This window comes from Cylas formicarius, unplaced genomic scaffold (genome assembly GCF_029955315.1).
Source record: "Cylas formicarius isolate icCylForm1 unplaced genomic scaffold, icCylForm1.1 PGA_scaffold_7__23_contigs__length_41026272, whole genome shotgun sequence".
NCBI classification, from domain to species: domain Eukaryota; kingdom Metazoa; phylum Arthropoda; class Insecta; order Coleoptera; family Brentidae; genus Cylas; species Cylas formicarius.
The window spans coordinates 26936839-26956544 of NW_026844352.1; the positions used below are offsets into that span (position 1 = coordinate 26936839).

Genomic DNA, 19706 nt, shown 5'->3' on the forward strand with positions numbered 1-19706 from the left:
ATCAGTACCTACGTATTGCTGATGTTGGATTACAATAAATTTATTTGGATTGTTTGAATGTGTAATAATAATAATAATACAATGGCTTTAGTCCGCTAAATTGTGTTATTGCCAATACACCACAATCTTTTGGGTGGGTACCGGATACCATGGACGCAACTTACCCTTTTTTTACAACCACCGCATAAAAATGAATTAGTATCAGATATTTTACGTTGTTTCTACTACAAACTATCCGATTGAAAAGTATGAATTGTAAGGGCAGCATTTTTCAACGGGAGATATTACCGTTATTTTTTTTAAATGCACTATTAATTTTTATTCACTTTTTACGTTTACAACGCTCCCGAAATTAAATGGCGATCTCATTTCACTTTTAATCTAATTCGCAAAAATAAATCCGCGCTCAAGTTTTAAGATTTAAGACAGATCGAAATAAATTTCGCAATAACTCTAACAACAATCACTGTTGCATTTGAAAGAACGGTTCGGCTAAGCGAACATAGCTTTCCAAGTCATTAATCAAAAATAAGCCCTAGGCAATTCACCAAAACCTAAACTTGTAACGAGAGATCTTGAGAAATTGTTTTCATCAGCAACAAAAGTTTATCATGTAAATATTTAATAATTACTAACAAAGTTTTCGCTGACTGACGTATTGTGAAACAAGCAACAAATTTATGGGTTATGGTAAAGCAAAATAACATGCTTTTACAACACAGCGTCACAGTCCTTTTTAAGAAAGTTTCACCACCGCGGTAAAGAGAATAAGAAGCTTTATGTGGGTCACTCAAAGAAAAACGACCTTTGTTGCGAAACTAGTATCAATTGCATGCCAGTCGTTTCACTAACGTTCGCTGAATATTATTGTTGTGGCTGCGCGAGGAGTGTTTTAAGATTACTATTATTCTATCACAATATTCGTATGTAGAAGAGTTGGAAATATTTTCTTACACTTCGCCTACTTTTCTGTGTGTCTTGAAAAAGCATAAACTCCTTTAAGCTCTAGAAGGTTTGCTTTGTGAAGAAGTCTCTGACTACGCTTTGAACGTGTTTATTGGGAGGGCTTTAGTTTATTACAAAAATGGATGAGCCTTATCTACTCATATTAAGACGAGCTTATTCGTATTAAGTGTTTTGTAAGGCCGAACCTCACCGACTTGTAAGAAATGTGTTCGACTTTTTTAAGCGTACACCAGATATTTAAGTACGTAAGCGCTCGGCAATGTAATAATATTAAGAAAATTTTATTCTAACATCCTCTCTATAGTTCAGATTTGTAATGATTCTAATTAAATTACGTTGCAGTGGTGGAAAAAAGTATGAAAACTTTTAATCATTATATTATTAATGCTTGAAGTAACCTGGAACTTTTTTAAATTCCATATATTAAGAAAATGTGTGATAGGGAGAAAATATGGAAACTTTTATAATATATCGTGTTCCAAATTACTCAGTCTAGATTCTACAGTACAAATAACATGTAAAAACATTTATCATACCCAGTCGCCGTTATTAATCTTCTGATTTCAGACAAAATATTGTGAATTTATTTATATTTTGAAGGAAGGACTCGTAGGATTAATAAAACTATAATAATAACATCGAAACTGTAGCCCCGAAACAGTTTGGCATTGAAGTAACCTGTAGAACGGTAAGAAACCGATTATATCTTGACAGAGTTGCTGTTAAAAAATCGGTTCTCTCAAAGAAAAATAGAAAGGAATTTGGCAGAGCTCATCTGTCTCGGTCAAAATGAAATACGGTTCTTTGGAGTGATGCAAGAAAATTTTCTCTGTTTGAATCTGATGGTAGACAATTAAGAAGACCGGTTGACACAAGATTCAAGACCAAGTACCAAATTCCTACAGGATCAGTCATTCAAGTATAGGGTAAAATGGAACGATTTCAATACAAAGGTCGGTGATCAAATGTATGCATCTAACTTACTGAAAGAATAGTTTAGAGAAAAAAACATAATTGTACTTGAATGGCTATCCCAATCGTCAGATCTAAACCCCAATAAACATATTTAGGATGTCTTGACTCATCGTATTCGAATGCATTACAATGTTAAAAATCTACAGAAAGTATTTAGTATCATTGAATAAGAGCGGTTGATTGATTGATTCTATGCCTACAAAATCCTAGGCCGTCTTAGATGCTCGAGGATATGCTAAAAAAATAATAAATCATATTTATGTAAAATACTTTAGAATAATAAAAGTTTCCATGCTTTTATTTGAAATTTCTTTAAAATTTAAAAATATGAATCTGAACGAAAATAATTCTGTGCAAAATGGCCAAATGAAGTTCTAAAAATTTTATAATTATATAAATGGCGCCATAATTGGCTGAAAGTTTCTATATCTTTTTCCACCACAGTGACCGTAAGGCTATGTATTAAAAAAATATTTTTTTAGATTTTTTTCTTACCTGCTTTGTATGTGGACACCAATTTAGTTGAAGGTCTTAAAGTATTTCCTAAAACACGTTTTGTAAACTTCTCGTTCCGCTCGTCTCCAAAACAAACTTGTCACTAAAGTGGCGTTTGTCAAACTTGTTGCATAATATACATACATACATAATATAAAGACACTATATTACTACGTAATATAGTTAGAATACTAAAGTTAATGTTTACCCAGACAAGACTAAAGCTTACGTCAACGAAACTTTTGCATTTAAGATTTTTTTGTAAAATACTATAATTGCAACAAGTGCAGTAAACGGCATTTGAGTGTTTAATAAACGAGCGATTTAAAAGGTTTACCAACCGTGTTGCATACTATACTTTTTCTATAACCGTTCGTTTTTGGGTACATTTTTGCATAACAACACGAATACATTCACTCCGAAAATACCCGATTGCTCCTAACTCTGTGCGGTAATACCCCGGAAATGTCCGAAGGGGCTCGGATCCGTGAGACAAAAAGCTCATGTGGTAACCTGACTCTTTCTGCACGCTAGATCGGTGTATAATTAGGTACATTACAGAAGGGAGTAGAAAAAGCTATCAGTTCTCAGATTGCATAGTGTGTCATCTTGGATGACTGAGCAAGTTTTTTAGTGAGGCAAATTTGATTTAGAGAAAAACGGATAGTTTTAGGTACTCTTTTCTTTGTCATACACATTCATACTAATGGCAAAACAAAGAAATATTTAATACATATATTTTACACATACATACTGCTCTTTTCTGACGCATTTGTTTAAAACGTTAGAAAAGAAAATTATTAAAAGAAATTAAGTGTACCAATTTGTGTGCTTTTTTCCGCAACAAGTTTTAATACTATCACTATTGTTTTTTGTATAAATATGTAAGGCAAATATTGTTTGATCATCAAATAACATATGTAAATGATTTCTTGCAATGCAGAACCGAATATTGCAATATTTAAATAAAGCTATTATTAAATCGACGAAGTTATTTTTGCAGCTGCTTGAACTCAAAATCACTTTTAAGCCCGCATGTATTCAAATTTCGAATGTTTAATATTTAGCATTATCGTAAACCAAATTTGTGTATTTTGGTTTTATTAATAGCCGAGACTGGCGCGAAAAGTTGTCGCAAATATATTAATAAATTATTGGCTCTGTGGCGCGTGGCCTCGGCAGTTTTTGTCGTGTCTGGCAATTAGACGAATGATTTATGAGTTTATGTCTCAGACGTGGACCAGTAAAACGTCTCATCTGGATACTTTTAACCGAGCAATTTTTGATAAAATTTTGCAAACGACGAAGCCACACAATCCGCAACCTGAATTGTGTGCGCCAAGTGGTGAAAATGACAATGAAAATTTAGAATTTTTACCTATTAAGTATTTATTTTCAATATTTGGGAATTACAATTATTGCACATCTACTATGTAACCACGAATTTAAATGTTATCCACAGTTTTCTTTACCAATTTTCAAATTTCGCATCCTATGGGAAACACTTTTATGAATTATCTTCTGATATTAATTTAAACAAAGAAATACTATTCGCTTTTTCTGTGAATTTAAAATTTGACCGTTATTTTTACCAAAATTGCTAATAACTGTTTGTTGCTTTATCTACGGCTCCAACAAAGTTATTTATCCAGTTTATTTTTTAATCTTAACAGAGCACTGTTGGCTCATAGTTTTGTCAGGGCATAAAATAGCAATAGTGTTAGACAGAAGGGTATATAAAAGTTGTAGGTTTTTATTAGATCTTTCAGAAGAATAATAATATATATGGTGTACCATTTAAGAAAATATATTCGTTTATTTTGAACACTCTATAGCATCTAATTCAATTCCGTTGCATATATATCAATTATTAATAAAAAAGTTGAAGAAATGTTGTTGAATTGAAAACGCAATTTAAAAATAGGGTACGCCATTTTTATTATTTTTTTAAATTATCGTTGACTCAATTTAATTAAACCTTTTTTTCTCATTATGCGTTCCAAATAATAATTTAAAATAGAATTAATCTTTAATTCATAAAAAATGTTTAAAAAAGGGAAATGCGAAATGTTAGTTAGTATAGTTAACTCACCAGCTTCGAAATTTTCTTTGAGCCTTCTCCACTGCTTAGCTTGGTACAACGAATACATCGTGACAACGAGAAAAAACATGATGCACGCGAACACTGCTGATGTCAACGCGATCGCCTGCCAATCCCACACGAGCTTCTCCGCTCTAGAAAATGGCGCCTCTGAGCTGGAAACTTCCATCGCTTCGGGTACTTCCAAGCGTGAAGATCCATCCTCATCCACATCTTCACCATACCTTAAGTGGATCACAACAACGAATGATAAGTTTAACAATCATAAGCTAGACCCGATTATGATGCAACATTATCATAAACAATGCGCCTTTTAGCCATTTTTAACTCGTGTTAATCGTTTGCAAGGTAAACGGAAACACAAGAATCGTTCTATCGAATTTGATTAGTTGGTTAGAAAAATAGTTTAACTTTTAAAATAGCGTAATCTCTCATCAAATTTTGGGCACCTTGATTGGGATAAATCAATTGCAAAATTGTTAATTGCCAGTCCATAGCTTCCGTCTATAGCATAATGGTTAATCGACAGTTAAAAATAATAAAAATAATAATATTACAACATTCAAAATTTACTCCAGATGAGAAAATCCAAAGGCTTTACATCATGTAAGAGGTCAGTTCCAAAGTCGATTGATTTACTGGGATCATTGGAAAATAACATTTCATTTGAATGTTCAAACTGTATTTTATATTTTTATAAAATAACATTTCATAATATATATAAAACATAAGTTTTATCAATGTAGAAGGTATTAAATAATAGCATATCCATGTTACAATTCATAAACTGGTCATGCATGTTTCATTATTCCTTTGTATTACGCATTGTATAATTCCCTCAAGAATATGGAGTATATTGTTCTGATATTGAAATGGCTATACACTTTTTAAGATTAGTTTCAACTCCATATATTTTTACCGTTTCGAAAAAACAAATAAAACGAACTTTTCCAGTTGATTTTAATTAAATTAAAATTTAAAAGAAACGGATTCTAGAAAAATGCAACGAAAAGCATATAATGGTATTTTCAGTAGCACAATGATTCTTTTTTTAAATGCTGATTTTAGCTATTTTATGGTAAAAAATAAGTCTGAAAATTTTAGCTAGTACATGTTATATATATTTTAACCAGGTGGGAACTACAGATTGCCGTCGTTGCCAATTTTTTAAAAAAGTTCTACTATTTTTAAATTGAAAAATAACAAGTGTTCGATCTAAATTTTGATGGCCAATTTAGAAACATCTAAGAATAACTGCTGCAAACGTCAACAGGAAAATGCCTCAATTTTAAAACCCGCAATTTCAATAAGATATCTTTAACTTGTGAGCATTGAGATAACGTTCTAAATCGACCGTCTGCATCTCATACTGAAAGAGTAATTTCTAAAATTTTAAAGATTTTTTCAATGCAAAGTCTCGTATGCAGATAGCAGACGACGCTTTTATTCTAGGTGCTCCCCAAATTTGATTTAATTTAATAAAATTGTTGATCTGGGTGAATATTTCGAAGCGTGGTTTCAGTTTAGCCGCGACAGTACTTACCTCCATTCGACAACTCCTTTGGTTTTCTGTTTGTCGGATCTGAATTTCTCATGTCGATGCCTATGATTACTATTACTACTATCTAACAGGTCACTAATAGCACTTAGAGGACCGCAATGGGTGTCTCTGTGCAACTCGCAGGGCCTTAACACAACAGAACCGTCCTTGCAGTCCGTACAGTTCATGCATATTTGTAGTTTAGAATTGAGGTACTGCTTTTCCGGGCAAATCGCGGCATGACACACAGCAACGAACACGGACAGAAGAGCCAGAGGTAGACAGGCATTTACCACACCCTGAAAAAGAAAACAAAAATTAAGAAATTAAGTTTTACAGCAAAATCTTTTCAGATTTGCATGGAAATATTCATGGTTCAATTAAAATGTAAATTATCTAAAAGTTTTCATGTTTTTTTTGGAATTAATTTAGAGGGACATGTCGAGTTTTGTGTAAATGCAAGAAATAGAGAAATGAGCCCGGACGGACGCAAGTAATAACATTTAAGCTGGCGATATTACGCAGGTTTTCGGGTTGTATTACACGCGTTAAATTAAAACAGTATTTTGACTATTTTAAAAAGACCTTTTGAACGTGTTGGCTCTATAACAAAGGCATAGATAAAAACTTATACTAATTAATATAGTCTATGTATACGCGTACAGGGTGTTTGAGAAAAGTTGGTATAAAATGTGTCCTCTCTGAAGTTTAATATGCAAAAGAGACCACTCTGTATATCGGCGAATAATTGAAAATTAGACCTAAATCCACACATTGCATTTCACGGTATATTTGAAACAATACAATTTTAACACGCGGCGAATTTTTGAGACAATACATATGAATGTCGTTTATGATTATATTAGAATCCTGTAGTGTTAAATTTGATTGTTATGTTGAAACCGTTAAAAAAAACCTATATGTCATATTGAAAATGAATTCGAGATATAAGAAAAAAACGATTTTTTTTGCCTTAAAAATAGAAATATTACATATATTATGTATATAAATAAGAGTAAACCATTAGAAATACCAAGAGATTGGTCGAACTTGGATGGTCTTTATCTTTATTTTAACTTACAAATTTGACGATATTACTTAAAATAAAAATAAAGACAATGGAAGTTAGACAGTCTCGTAGTAATTCTACTGAATCATTGTCTCACACCTTCAAGCAAACAGTGAACCAGTAAAACAGTACAAATGTTATTATAATTATAATAAATAACGATAATTATAATAATAAATTTAAACAATCATCATAACATATACAAATAAATCTGCTAGAACTTAAAAAAGTATATTGAATTATGTAAGGCAAGACTTTAAAACACCTATATTTTATTTTCTACAATTTACGCAAGTAAGTCAAAAGGCATAACGCTGAGTCGCCCCAGTATTATTAACTAACCAGCCATATTACTGCCCTTGTAATAACAAAATCCAAAATAATATTATACCTACATGCAAAATATATTACATATTTGATGATGATTGTTGAAGCGAATAAGGACAGGTTGACTTCTTAATTATATCTTTAAATAATTTAGAATTAATAATAGAGAATAAATTACGATACTAGATAAGTCCAGTGTTAAACGTGACGACAAACAAATTGAAATTACATAAGAACTAATTTGTCCTAATTTCCGTTTCGTTTTTGGTATCTCTAATTAGAAAGGCAATGGAATAAAGAAGCCTTAAGGTATATCCTATTCATATGATCGGAACAAATGAAATGTTTGATACAAAGTTTATAAAAAAAGCAAAAAGGGCCTAACCTTAAATAGTAAAAAGGTGTGGTCACTGATACCGAAAATAAAACAATCACGTGAATTCTGGCGTCACGGTTGAACGAATTCAATCATCCGCGATGTAAGCTTCTTTGTAACGAGTTAACAGTTCAGTCACCGACGCTTCCATTGTAAACGCGCTACTGTGACGCCATTTCGTTAAAAGATGTTTTGTGCTTAAAGTTAAAATTCAAGTGACATAGCCATAAAAGAAGCCTAAAAATAAGCTACTTGATAAACCTCCCAAAATTTCCATAGATATGTCCCCCAGAGGGAAAATGTTATTTCCCTATATTTGTTCGTATTACCAAATTATTTCCCCAATATTTGTCCATATTTCCTAAATATTTCCGATATTTCTTTTTATGCAATATTTTTAGCACCGTTTTGTGAATGAAGAAACTGGGCTACGTTAAAATAAGAATTTTACAGAAGGGAGTAGAAAAAGATTTTTTACAAGTTCTTTTTATCTAAATGACTTACAAAAATTTAATTTAAACATAAACCATAAAATTTGAATAAATGACTTAACAATAATACAATACATATATCGTTTATCTTCTACCCAGAATCACATTGAGAAATTTGAAAAACTAACATCAACACTAGGGAAACCATCAAACTCTTCTCAACTACCAAACACTGCGATAAATGTATCATCGCACCAACTTTAGGAAACGAAAAAATCAGAAGGTTCCAACTTCGTCCTTGTCCCACGTATTATCACAAGAGAGGAAAACATTTGAAACGTCGAGTCTATCCCAAACAAACTGCCATCTCGAACAGCTAACGAAATTCGATTTGAAACCGCAAAAACCCTTAAAAAGTCAAAACCTCCTAAATCTAATATTGCAAAGCCTGAACGCATTGCCCTAAAATCTCTAAAATCTAATCCCAAGATCGTAATCCTAAAAGCAGCTAAAGGAAATTTTACGGTGGTCATGAACACCAGGAAAAGATTCAAGATATTCTTACAGATGGATTAACATAAAAAAGATCCTACCTCATCTATGGAATGCAACCTTAAATCTGTCGTTACGGCTTCTTCTCTATTAGACTTCGTGAAAAAATCTGCCACCCCACATGACTCTAAAATTCCTCGTCTCTACGGACTCTTAAAGATTCAGCACCATTGATTCTCCCACATATTCTCTAGCAAAATATCTAGTTTCCTTATTAAAACGCTTTACAGGGAAAACTGATAGTTTCGTACTCAATTAGTTTCACTTCATTGAACAGTTAAAAAGCATTACATTAGATACAGAAGATATTCTGGATAGTTTAGAAACCCTCCTTACTAAACTTGCTATTCCTGAAAATCCGAGAAGCTGGAACCAAACCTTCTCACCTTAATTGAAAAATGCTTATCTGGAACATTCAAATTTGTGAACAAACGTTGGAAACAGCTATGGGTTCTCCACTATCACCAGTCATTGCAAATGTATTTATGGAAGCCTTTGACACCGTCTTTCGACACCTTTCATCTAAAACTAAAATTATGGAAACGCTACGTCGATGATACTTTCGTTATTCGGCCTTATGGTCATTTTACCATTGAACTATAAACTAATAACAACCTCCTATTCTTAGGTATTCTTATCAATAGAAGATCAGACCCAATATTGGTGTGTGCTTACAGAAAACGCGCACAGACCGATGCATTGTCCACATCACCTTCCGGTTCAAAAATCATCGGTTATCAACTCTCTTGTTTACAGAGCTTCATCCCAACCTTCCAATAGCAATGAAGCCGAAAGCAATCCCACACTTTCCACCGATGTACTTCCTTACATTCAAAACATCACTGACCACAGATCAAAAGTTCTCAAGAAATATAACTTCAAAATCAGATTTACCACTTGTCCAAAAATCTCTCAACATCTTCGACCCGTCAAAGACAAAACTCCATTTGAGATGCCAGGAGTCAAACTCTGAAGAAGCCAACAGGATGATTGGCGAAACGTTAGCAAGTCGAGTCAACAAAAACCCACGCAGGAGGAATCCAGAAGTTTTATAAGTTAAAAAAAAAGGTTTTAAAGTCGTTTATATCTTCATCCGTATTATTGATATAAATGGAGAATCAGACCCATAAATCTACGAGATAGGTTTTTCACTTAAATCTTCACTTATATTCACTGCCTCAAACATTATCTTTTTTCTTGTATAATTCTCTATTATTTCGATATTTGATTGATATGCAAATTATTAAAATAATTAATTTTAGTTTTTATCATGGCGTTAGTCAAGCATTTAAAGTTATTTCAATTCTGACTCATTTCATTTCAACTAACACCCATTCCTTACGTTTGATTTTAAGAAACTCCCTGTTTAAATTGAATAAGAACAAACACCAATTAGTATTTTTTTAACTTCATATTCTAAATACCCGAATCGCGATGGTATTTTGACATTTGTCAATTCTGATGGTCGCGTATGAAAATCGAATATTATTCTCAAAGATTTCCGCTTTATTTTTATTAGCATATATTTCCGAATATTTTCTCGTATTTCTATATTTCCTTTGCATTTCACCTATAGTATACAGTATACTAGTAGTATAGTATACTATGACAACAAGTTTGATTAACGCCACTTTAGTCTTGAGGTTGATGTCAAAAGCAGAGCGAATGTTTAATAAATAATAATAATAATAGCACTTTATTTCCAACAGGTAACATGACCCAATTACAGGAAATATTAAATGTAAATCATCCAATATATATACTAGGGGACGTAGAAACTAATCTTGAATCTACTAATCTTATAACTAAAAAAATGAAGAAGGATAGAATGAGAAAGAGAAAGAAAAGGATAAGACTTATCGGTACGCATAACCCGACGCCATTCGAAGTTGCTGAAGTATGGCCTGGAGACCATCATAATATAAATCGCAGTACGATGGTAGTTTGTTGAAGGTAGCACACATATTGTAAATAGCGTTTTGAAAATGGATATTGGACCTGGGTAACTGCGGTAAGAAAGTTGATTGATGTCTCCCTTCCAGCCGCGGCACATGAAAACGTAATTGTTCCAGAAGAAATGGACAATCGACTCCGTAATGAACTAACTTATAGAGAAATGAAACAGATTGCAAGTCTCTGCGCAAGCTCAGGGGCAGTATAGCGAACCTTCTTAGTAGAAGATCGTGATCAACTCCCCTCTCAGGATAACCTTCTCTGCACACTCTCAATGGACTGAGTGTGGCAGTTATAAATTGGTGACCATATCAGCGAGCCATAGTCAAGCTTGGACCTAACGTAACAGTTAAATAACAATTTAACAGTAGCGGAGCTACAAAAATGCCTGCAATTTGTTATTACGAATCCTAAAATTTGCATTGCACTGGAAACCATTTTTGTAATGTGAGGTACAAATGGAACGACTGGTCAAATAAAATCCCCAGATCCTTCACAGTAGCAAGTCTAGTTAGGACAGTATCATCCATATTGTAATTAAAGACTATAGGAGTTTTTGTGCGGTGGTAAGAAACCACATTACACTTGCTGATGTTAAGATGCAATTTATTTTGGCTTATTGCAGATGATCGAAGATACGAGATCATCTATAAATATATTGAAAAGCAGAGATCCAAGGTTAGAACCTTGAGGCACGCCAGAAGTTGGAACAAAATGAACTGATCTAAACCCCTCAATCTCAACAAACTGTCGACTATTCACCAAATAGGACCTCAACACTGTAATCAGCGAATCAGAGAAACCAAATTTATGAGATGCTTTTTCAATCAGTAAGTGATGATCTATCTGGTCAAATGCTTTGTGGAAGTCAGTGTATATAACGTCAACTTGTTGTTGTTGTTGCGTAGATAGTTTATTTCTAATTTGAGCAAAAATAAATTTATTTAATATAATCTCGAATATTTTAGAAAAGTTGCACAAGATCGAAATAGGCCGGTAGTTTTCAACAACAGAGGGACCACCTTTTTTGAGAATAGGATATACTTTGACATATTTCCAAGGCAATGAGTGACTGGAGTAGTTTATTAACGTGTTGCACACAATTCTGTTTACCCATTACTTTTTGGGTCACTGCTGAAAATATAAAATCCGGTAACGTCTTTAAGCGACACTTTGTTAACGGGTATTATTTATTGCAATCAAGAATATTGTTGAGACGAACTTTACCTATTCAAACAGAAACGAAAATAATATTCGCGTAGCATAAACGAACGGACGAAAGTAATAACATTTAAGCTGGCGATATTACGCAGGTTTTCGCGTTGTAATTACACGTGTTAAATTAAAATGGGAACATAATTATTACACATCCGGTCAAGGTTTATTTTAGTACGGCGAACGCTTAAACGAAGCGACGAAACGCTATTTTGACTTTTTTATAAACGCCTTTTGAACGTGTTGGCCCCATAACGAAGGCATGGATCAAAAGTTAATTTATACTAACGAATATAAAACGATATAAAAGCATATCAGGTGTTCGGAAAAGTTAATAAGGGGTGTTTTTTTTTTCGATGTATAGAACTTTAAGTTGCAATAAAATTCGAATTTCGCATGTAAATTAAACCCAAATTTGTATATTATCATTACTTTAAATAATTTCTAGAAAAAACAAACATTAAAGTTTTATGCCCTGTAGGAATCTCATGAAGCCATATTGAAATGAAGTTTTCGTTTAAAAATTACCCAGGAAATCATACCATAAAGTTCAGCCCTGCAACTAATGAAATAATTAACACACTGCATACATACTATCAAAAGCGATGTAGTTTATTTGTCATTAAGTTTAGGTGCGCGGATTTTTAAGCATCATTATGTATCCAATATGCAAAAAAAACTGCTCATTCCCTTGGCATTTTCCCATTAAGCAACCTCCTACGCATATCAATCCATGCATTATGGACAAATGAAAGTAAATTAGTGGATGTACTGAATAGGAATTTCGGATTCAATTGACATTTAGCCGACATATTTAGTTTGATATATACTATGCAACGACTTTCGCTTTTCTTCGTAACAATATTGTCCGTCCTAGATTTACAATCTTAGCATACCTAGATGTATAAGTTGCCTTTATTAATAGAAAACTTGGTCCTATTTTTAGCGGAAAAATACGACTTATTGTGACCTGTTTTTGATTCGAAACTGTTCAGGCTACTGGTTTGATGGTAAATGCTAATAGCTTGTTAAACTTATAAATGAGTGGGAATTTTTGGCATAGGAATAGGTTTATGACATTCCAACCACATAATTCCGAATAAAGTGTACAATAAAAATTAACAAGCTTCGCAATGTCGGATCCAAAGGTTGTTAAACTTTGTAAATTCTGTGTAACTGTGATTCAGTCACATTACCAGCGAAGTAAAATACGTAAGAAACAGTGGAGTGGGCACAAAATAGGAAAGTACCGCATGAGTCAGATAATCTGGTAGCCTAAAACCGGTTAGACTCATGTCACGAATATGTTAGAGTAATAAAAAAAGAATAATTTACATACACGCAAAAATGTATCCCTAGTTTCTGTATGATGCAAAAGCTTATTCGTTATAACATATGTGGAATGGCATTAGCCATGACCCTTTATTCATTATTAGTGTAAAGTAGTAAAATAAGACGATGCGATACAAGCGACAGGCGAAACCTAATTGGCCTGTTTTTTGTTAACTGAATAAAAGGAACAATTTTAAATTCAATAATTGAAATTACGCTTAATACTTTGCTATACCTATCTACAGCGAGGTTTTCGACTTAATTTTTTTTTAATTTAAAATATGATACCACTAAATCTTTAACTTGGCTGTCATTTGAAATCTGAAATTCTGGTTGTGATTTTCGAAATCGCATGTTAGATTCATCTTGATAACTTTATTTCATGGTATACAAGTTCGCTTAAAATTAATGACACAAAATAGTATAAACTTTTTTTCAAAAGGAATAATTCAATTTCCTTTAAAACGATCTATATACATAAGTTAAAGGATTTCCAAATAACTTCGATAAAATAACTTTTTATGTCGGGATATCATTCTCATTATGTATTGTGAACTCTCTGAATCCTCGCAAATGTTTTGCTAAGATTTCAATTTTCAACTTTATATTATCCATAGGTAATAAAAAGATTCATAAAAATTTCATTTGATTTTTTTTTTGTAAATTCATTCATTCATTCAAGCTTGAACAGTAATTAATAAATTACTATTAAATATGACGTTGCAAAGCGAACTAATAAAAAGATATCAAGGTTGTGCAAACTGCAACCAGAAAATCAGCTTCCGATAGTTCAAATAGACGTTAAGTTTAAGTTGGGTCATATTTTGGATAGAAAAGAAATGAAAAATAATTCATACCGCTCCAGGTAGATATAGGAAGGTATTAAGCAAAGATAATCAGAAGAACCCAGTGCATCATAAAATAGAGTAAAATACAGGATATGCTATTTAAGTTTACGATGTTGCCATACATCATTGTCAAAAACAGCAGCGCAGAGCAGATTCGAAAACGTAAGTATCCAAATTTTCAAACAAAAATCTATTTTCGGTTCTCCTTAAACGTCTAACCTCTACCATCACCCTGTATATACCGATATGTGTATAAGCAGTGTAGTCCAGTATAAACGCTCACAAGAATTAAATGCGCATAATCGAGTGAACAAGGTAATAAAATCACGACCCTCTCTCGGTGACTTAAAAATGTATCTAATGCCTCGAAACAGCCGTGTCGTTTGTGCGATAAATTGGATAACGACCGTTTTATTCGTTTAAGTCTACTGACTACTTAAAATTACAAGAAACAATAACAAATCGCTGCGTCCAATGCTCGGTAGGGTCAAGTGCCTTTTCATTACGTTCATTACGTTCGGGAATTAACCAAAGGCAAGTTAGAAACTTGCGTTTGACATTCATGAAAAATGTTCGGATGTTCGGTTTAGAAGCCGCATTTATCTTCTAATACACAGTTCAACAACAAAATATTGCAAAATACAAACATGCCGTATTTTCACTTTACTTACTGGGTCCATAGAGCTTTTGAATTTTGATAATAGTTTTCTAGGTAAAGCATTATCTTACCAAAACTAAAAAACACACTCCAGCTACTTTCTTATGTTTCAAAACGAGACGAAAAACATATGAAACCTGATAAAGATTGATGTTTACTAGTTGCTTGTGTCATAGCTAAAAGGAAATTAGCCTAATTACATGCATTTTAGTGTCAATAACACAAAACACAAAAACTATCTCTATTCCATTTCGAATTTATAAGCTTTTTGGTTAATTTTCTACCTAGACCTGTTAATCCATTACATTTAGAAGCGGGCTATAACTATTCTTGCACTATTAGTCAGATATAAGAAGTTTATAAATGTGTTGCATACTATACTTTTCCTACGGTCACTCACAAACCACATTCAAAATACCATCAGTGCTTACAATCTACCGAAAACATTCCTGTCTCTACCAAACCCGTGATGGTATGCCTCAAAGTATATCGTCTTGGCTTTTGACGACAATTATCGAAATAACCCAAGGACACTACTACGCACGACATTGTAGAATAGAGTATCAGGGACAGGTGTTTTAAAAATATAAAGATGAAATATTATATAATAATTATATTACAAATATTATGTAATAATTGTAATTATTATTAAAAAGTTTTTAATAAAAAATAAATAAATAAAAATTAGTAACTATTTTTCTATAGCTTAAAAATTTGTTATTTCCATTTATAAGATTTTCGCAAAGGGCTAAAAATGCACAAATAACCAGAATTTCTAATTATAATAACGAAAAAAAAATTTTGGTTAGTGGGCCTCCTTGCCACAGGGGCGCCGCCTTGCCCCACCCTCCCCTACTAACAGAAAATACCATGACACAAATATTTACATATTATCAATAATTACCTAAATAAGTACGTTTGTATTCGAAATCTAATTATGTTTCACTCTCAGAATATTCATATTATATTGTATGCAATATATAAGAATTTATTTCACTCCGACTTAAAATAGGAGTAACATTTTCTGCTCTCATATTTGATTTTACTTGGTTACAACGATATGGAGGAAGACGTAAACCAGTATACGTTATTTGTTCAGCTAAATTATCACCCACATTTTGTTTTTTAATACCTTATGAACTTCCAAATGTTGCTTTTGCTTAATATCAGTATGTATTTTTAAATAGCACTTTTTGTACTTGATGAATACTCGTAAGATGCTTTTCGTAACACAGTACAAAACACACGTAGTCGACGTGTCGCCCCTGTCTTGTCTCTTACCTATTATTGGTTTACCCAGCAACAATAGGTAATGTACGACCAAAAATATAGTGCATTTATTGCTTTGACGTGTTAAGTATGTTACAGTACCTTAACCGCAGACCTTCGTAGGACCCTTGTACAACCCATTCCAACAGTGGGTCTTGCCTGACATGGACAGAGCTTGACTGAAACTGGCTCGTATTTTACTCTGTACCTGCTTATATATTGGTGACAGGTAGGGACCTGAGTCGCGGTTAAGATTGTTAGGTTGTTTATAGTTATAAAGTTCTAAAGAAGCATAACGTCAAAACCAGATTTACCACTTGTCCACAAAATCTCTCAACATCTTGGATCCGTCAAAGACAAAATTCCATTTGAGATGCCAGGAGTTTACAGCATTCCATGCATATGCATATCCTTACGATTAAGACAAATAAACTCATCAGCTGTTGCCGAACACACACATGAAACTGGACATAAAATTTAATTCGATAAAACTAAAGTTCTTGCATGTAATCAGAGACGGTGTTTATGCCCCTCATTTAGCTCCGCCCCCGTCAAACAAATATAAACAGGTACAGAGTAAAATATGAGCCAGTTTCAGTCAAGCCCTGAAGAAGCCAACAGGATGATTGGCGAAACGTCAGCAAGTTCGACTCAACAAAAACAGACGCAGGAGGAATCCAGAAGTGATGTAAAAAGTATTACAGTAGCCTGTGGAAGTTTCTTTGAAAAATAGAAAAAACCATTGTCCGGCTTAGTTTAAAACGGTGGGCGTTGGCTGAAAGAAGTAAGTATATTTCGAAGACAATATTTTAAGACAAATAGCTACATGCCGAAAGAATGACGCATCCGAATGCCGTGTCGTCTGTCGCTGGTCTGTCTGGAGATCCGTTTCAGTTTTGTGGATATTTTTGGATGCGCACCCCGTTTATTTACGGTCCTCGGATTCGCGAGGCGTATTATTGTTTTACGTGTCCGAAAATATCCGCGTTTTACCTTATGTATTATTAATGGAGCTTTTGGATGCCCACAGTTTAAGCAATAGTTTATAAAATTAATGAAGCTTTTAGCTGCCGCTGTCGCCATGACTGGAGCACGTCAAAGCTACATGGAAATGCAAATGTCGATTATGACATCTGTAAACCAGAGGACAAAAAAATGATGCTACAAATAGATTCGTATTAACCCGAGAATCGTTGGTTTCAAACAAATTTATTTATTTTTTTTGAGAGCCAGTAAAGGCGAAAAGATCCAAATAATTAAATAAAAATGGCATTGATTAGAACTGATGAAATTAATGTGTAGACGAGCTAGTGCTTGACCAAGAAGTAAATACTGTGGGTAAATTTAGTTAAAGTTAGTCTAAAATAAATCGATTTGATGGTCAAAAGCCACAAAAAATAATTCTATTCTAGATAGGAACAATCCGAATGCAAACACATCAAAGACGTACAATAAAATTCCTGATAGATACATATACCCCATGAAAATATGCTTGCGATATTATTAATCGTTGTTAAATTTGCGAAACTTTAGTGATGTTGACTGTTACACTGTATTTATTTTTGTTACTTCCTTGGCCAGAGCTACTAAGCATTGATTTGAGAGTTTGTTTTATAAAAACACGATTGTAAATTATAATAAATAAATTATAAATTAAAAAAAATCTAAATAAAAGTAAATTTGTTTAAAATTGACTTTTAACAATTCAAAGTTTTAAATATACGTGTGGAATATAATAATAAATAATTCACAGTACAGTTAAAATTTGAAATGTGTTAAAAATAATCTGAATTCTTCATACTTTTCAATATTACTTGCCGTGATTGAATTGATTGAATTCTTGAAGCGGAAATGAAAAAAAAAAAGAATTTGAACTCATTTTAAAATTCCCACGACAACCAACATTTTTAAAAGCTTACAAAAAAACTAAATTGTACTGTTTTGTTTGTTTTACTAATATCAGGGGCAAAGGATAGAATAAATTCGATCCGCAAACCATTCTGCAAAAAATCTGTCTCCCTGATTAACCGCTCAATAAAAACCCTCGAGTATCTTTTGAAATACGGGGACAATACTAACGTCCACGCTTTCATCAGAAAAAGGTGCACGTGATTTTGATTGCTTGCATGTGGGTCAAGTGATTTCTATTGTGTATTTCTGCGACGAATGGCTCTCGAGAACCAGAAAAATGTGCGGTCTTCCGACATACTTTATTAGCGCACGGACGTTCTCAATAAAGAACATGCTTTTTGGAAAACTAACGTGGACGTTTGGCGGATGAATACTAGCGATCGCAGCTGAACGTCACACTCAATGCGGAAGGAAAAGTAAAGTCCCTTGCATGCAGTCTAACGTAGTTTCATTCATATAGAGCGATATAACGCGACATGTTGGTAAAGGGGCTCGGGTCTAATTATATAACATTTAATTCGGCGCGTATTAAACATATCCCGAAATAAATGAATCCTAGAGGACATGGAATCATTCATAAATGCAAGTGGCCTGACAGTGCCAGCGCATTAAGGCCCCCGTTCACGCTCTGCCACAACATCTGCCCGTCTCTCTAAAAACAAACCCGAAGGTCTACTGTATAAACATCCAAACAAACTAGGCTATATGGTATTTGCTTTATTTTCATTTATTTTTATCCGTAGTATTAGCAGGATATTTAACTTACTTGATATTACCACCGCATTTCATTAATTCGATAGATAATACATGCAGAGGTTTACACGTTTATTATAGATATTAACAAACACATTAAAACGCCCTGTATACATTACAGAGCCAAAAACAACGCGTAACAAAAATTCGGAACAGATGAATAAATATGCAACCGTCCCATAGGTATATATAGGTATACGATGAGTCCACATTGATCCACAGTATAACAAACTCTGTATGAAAATGAACTGTTTTTTACAGGTACGTAGTGAGTTTTGTTCAAAATGAAAAAATCTTTTAAATCCGCAAAAAATTAAATTTTGGGAAATTTTAAAATTTACTTTTATTACTCCAATCTAAAAAGTCAAACTTTCGTTGCTAATACGTGCAATTGCAAATGCGAGTGCATGATTTTATAACACAGAAGAAGAAGAATCGTTACTAATCAATCGTTATTGAATCTCCTATGCTTTGGTGGATACCTTAACATCCTAACCAAATAATTCTAGTCGTGCCATTTATTGTCGTACAACCGCTTGTCGCAAGTACACAAGTATGATTCAAAAATATTTAAATATTTCTTAAAAACACCTTTTTGGATAAAAAATACTTATTCCCAAAAACAGTTATTCCTTTATTGAACACTCGCTCCGCTCGTGACAAATTAAAGTCATGACTAAAATGACCTTTACCAAACTTATTGCCAAAACATACTATTATTCATTGTTTTTAGGATTCTTTGTCATTATTTATTAATTTTGACGAACAGCGAATTTGGCACGAGTTAGCTGGCCTGTAGAACTAAATAAAATATATTTATTAAAAAAACCTCTTTGGAGGGAATAACAGTGGTTCAGGCGACTGTTCCAACGTAAATTAATTAATTAGTCTTAAATAAATTAGATATCTTCAAGCGTCTAAATGTTTTATGTTTA

The 19706-nt window shown here is 33.1% G+C and overlaps 1 protein-coding gene across 1 annotated transcript in view; it reads right to left on the bottom strand.

Annotated features, from left to right (window-relative positions):
- The window catches only part of LOC132704770 (tumor necrosis factor receptor superfamily member wengen), a 40088-nt gene that overhangs the window by 18724 nt on the left and 1658 nt on the right, over positions 1-19706 (bottom strand). The window contains exons 2-3 of the mRNA XM_060675005.1: positions 6081-6376; positions 4529-4761 (exon numbers count right to left, since the gene is read on the bottom strand). Coding sequence (XP_060530988.1) covers positions 4529-4761; positions 6081-6376 — 529 coding nt within the window. The remainder of the gene's footprint in view (positions 1-4528; positions 4762-6080; positions 6377-19706) is intronic.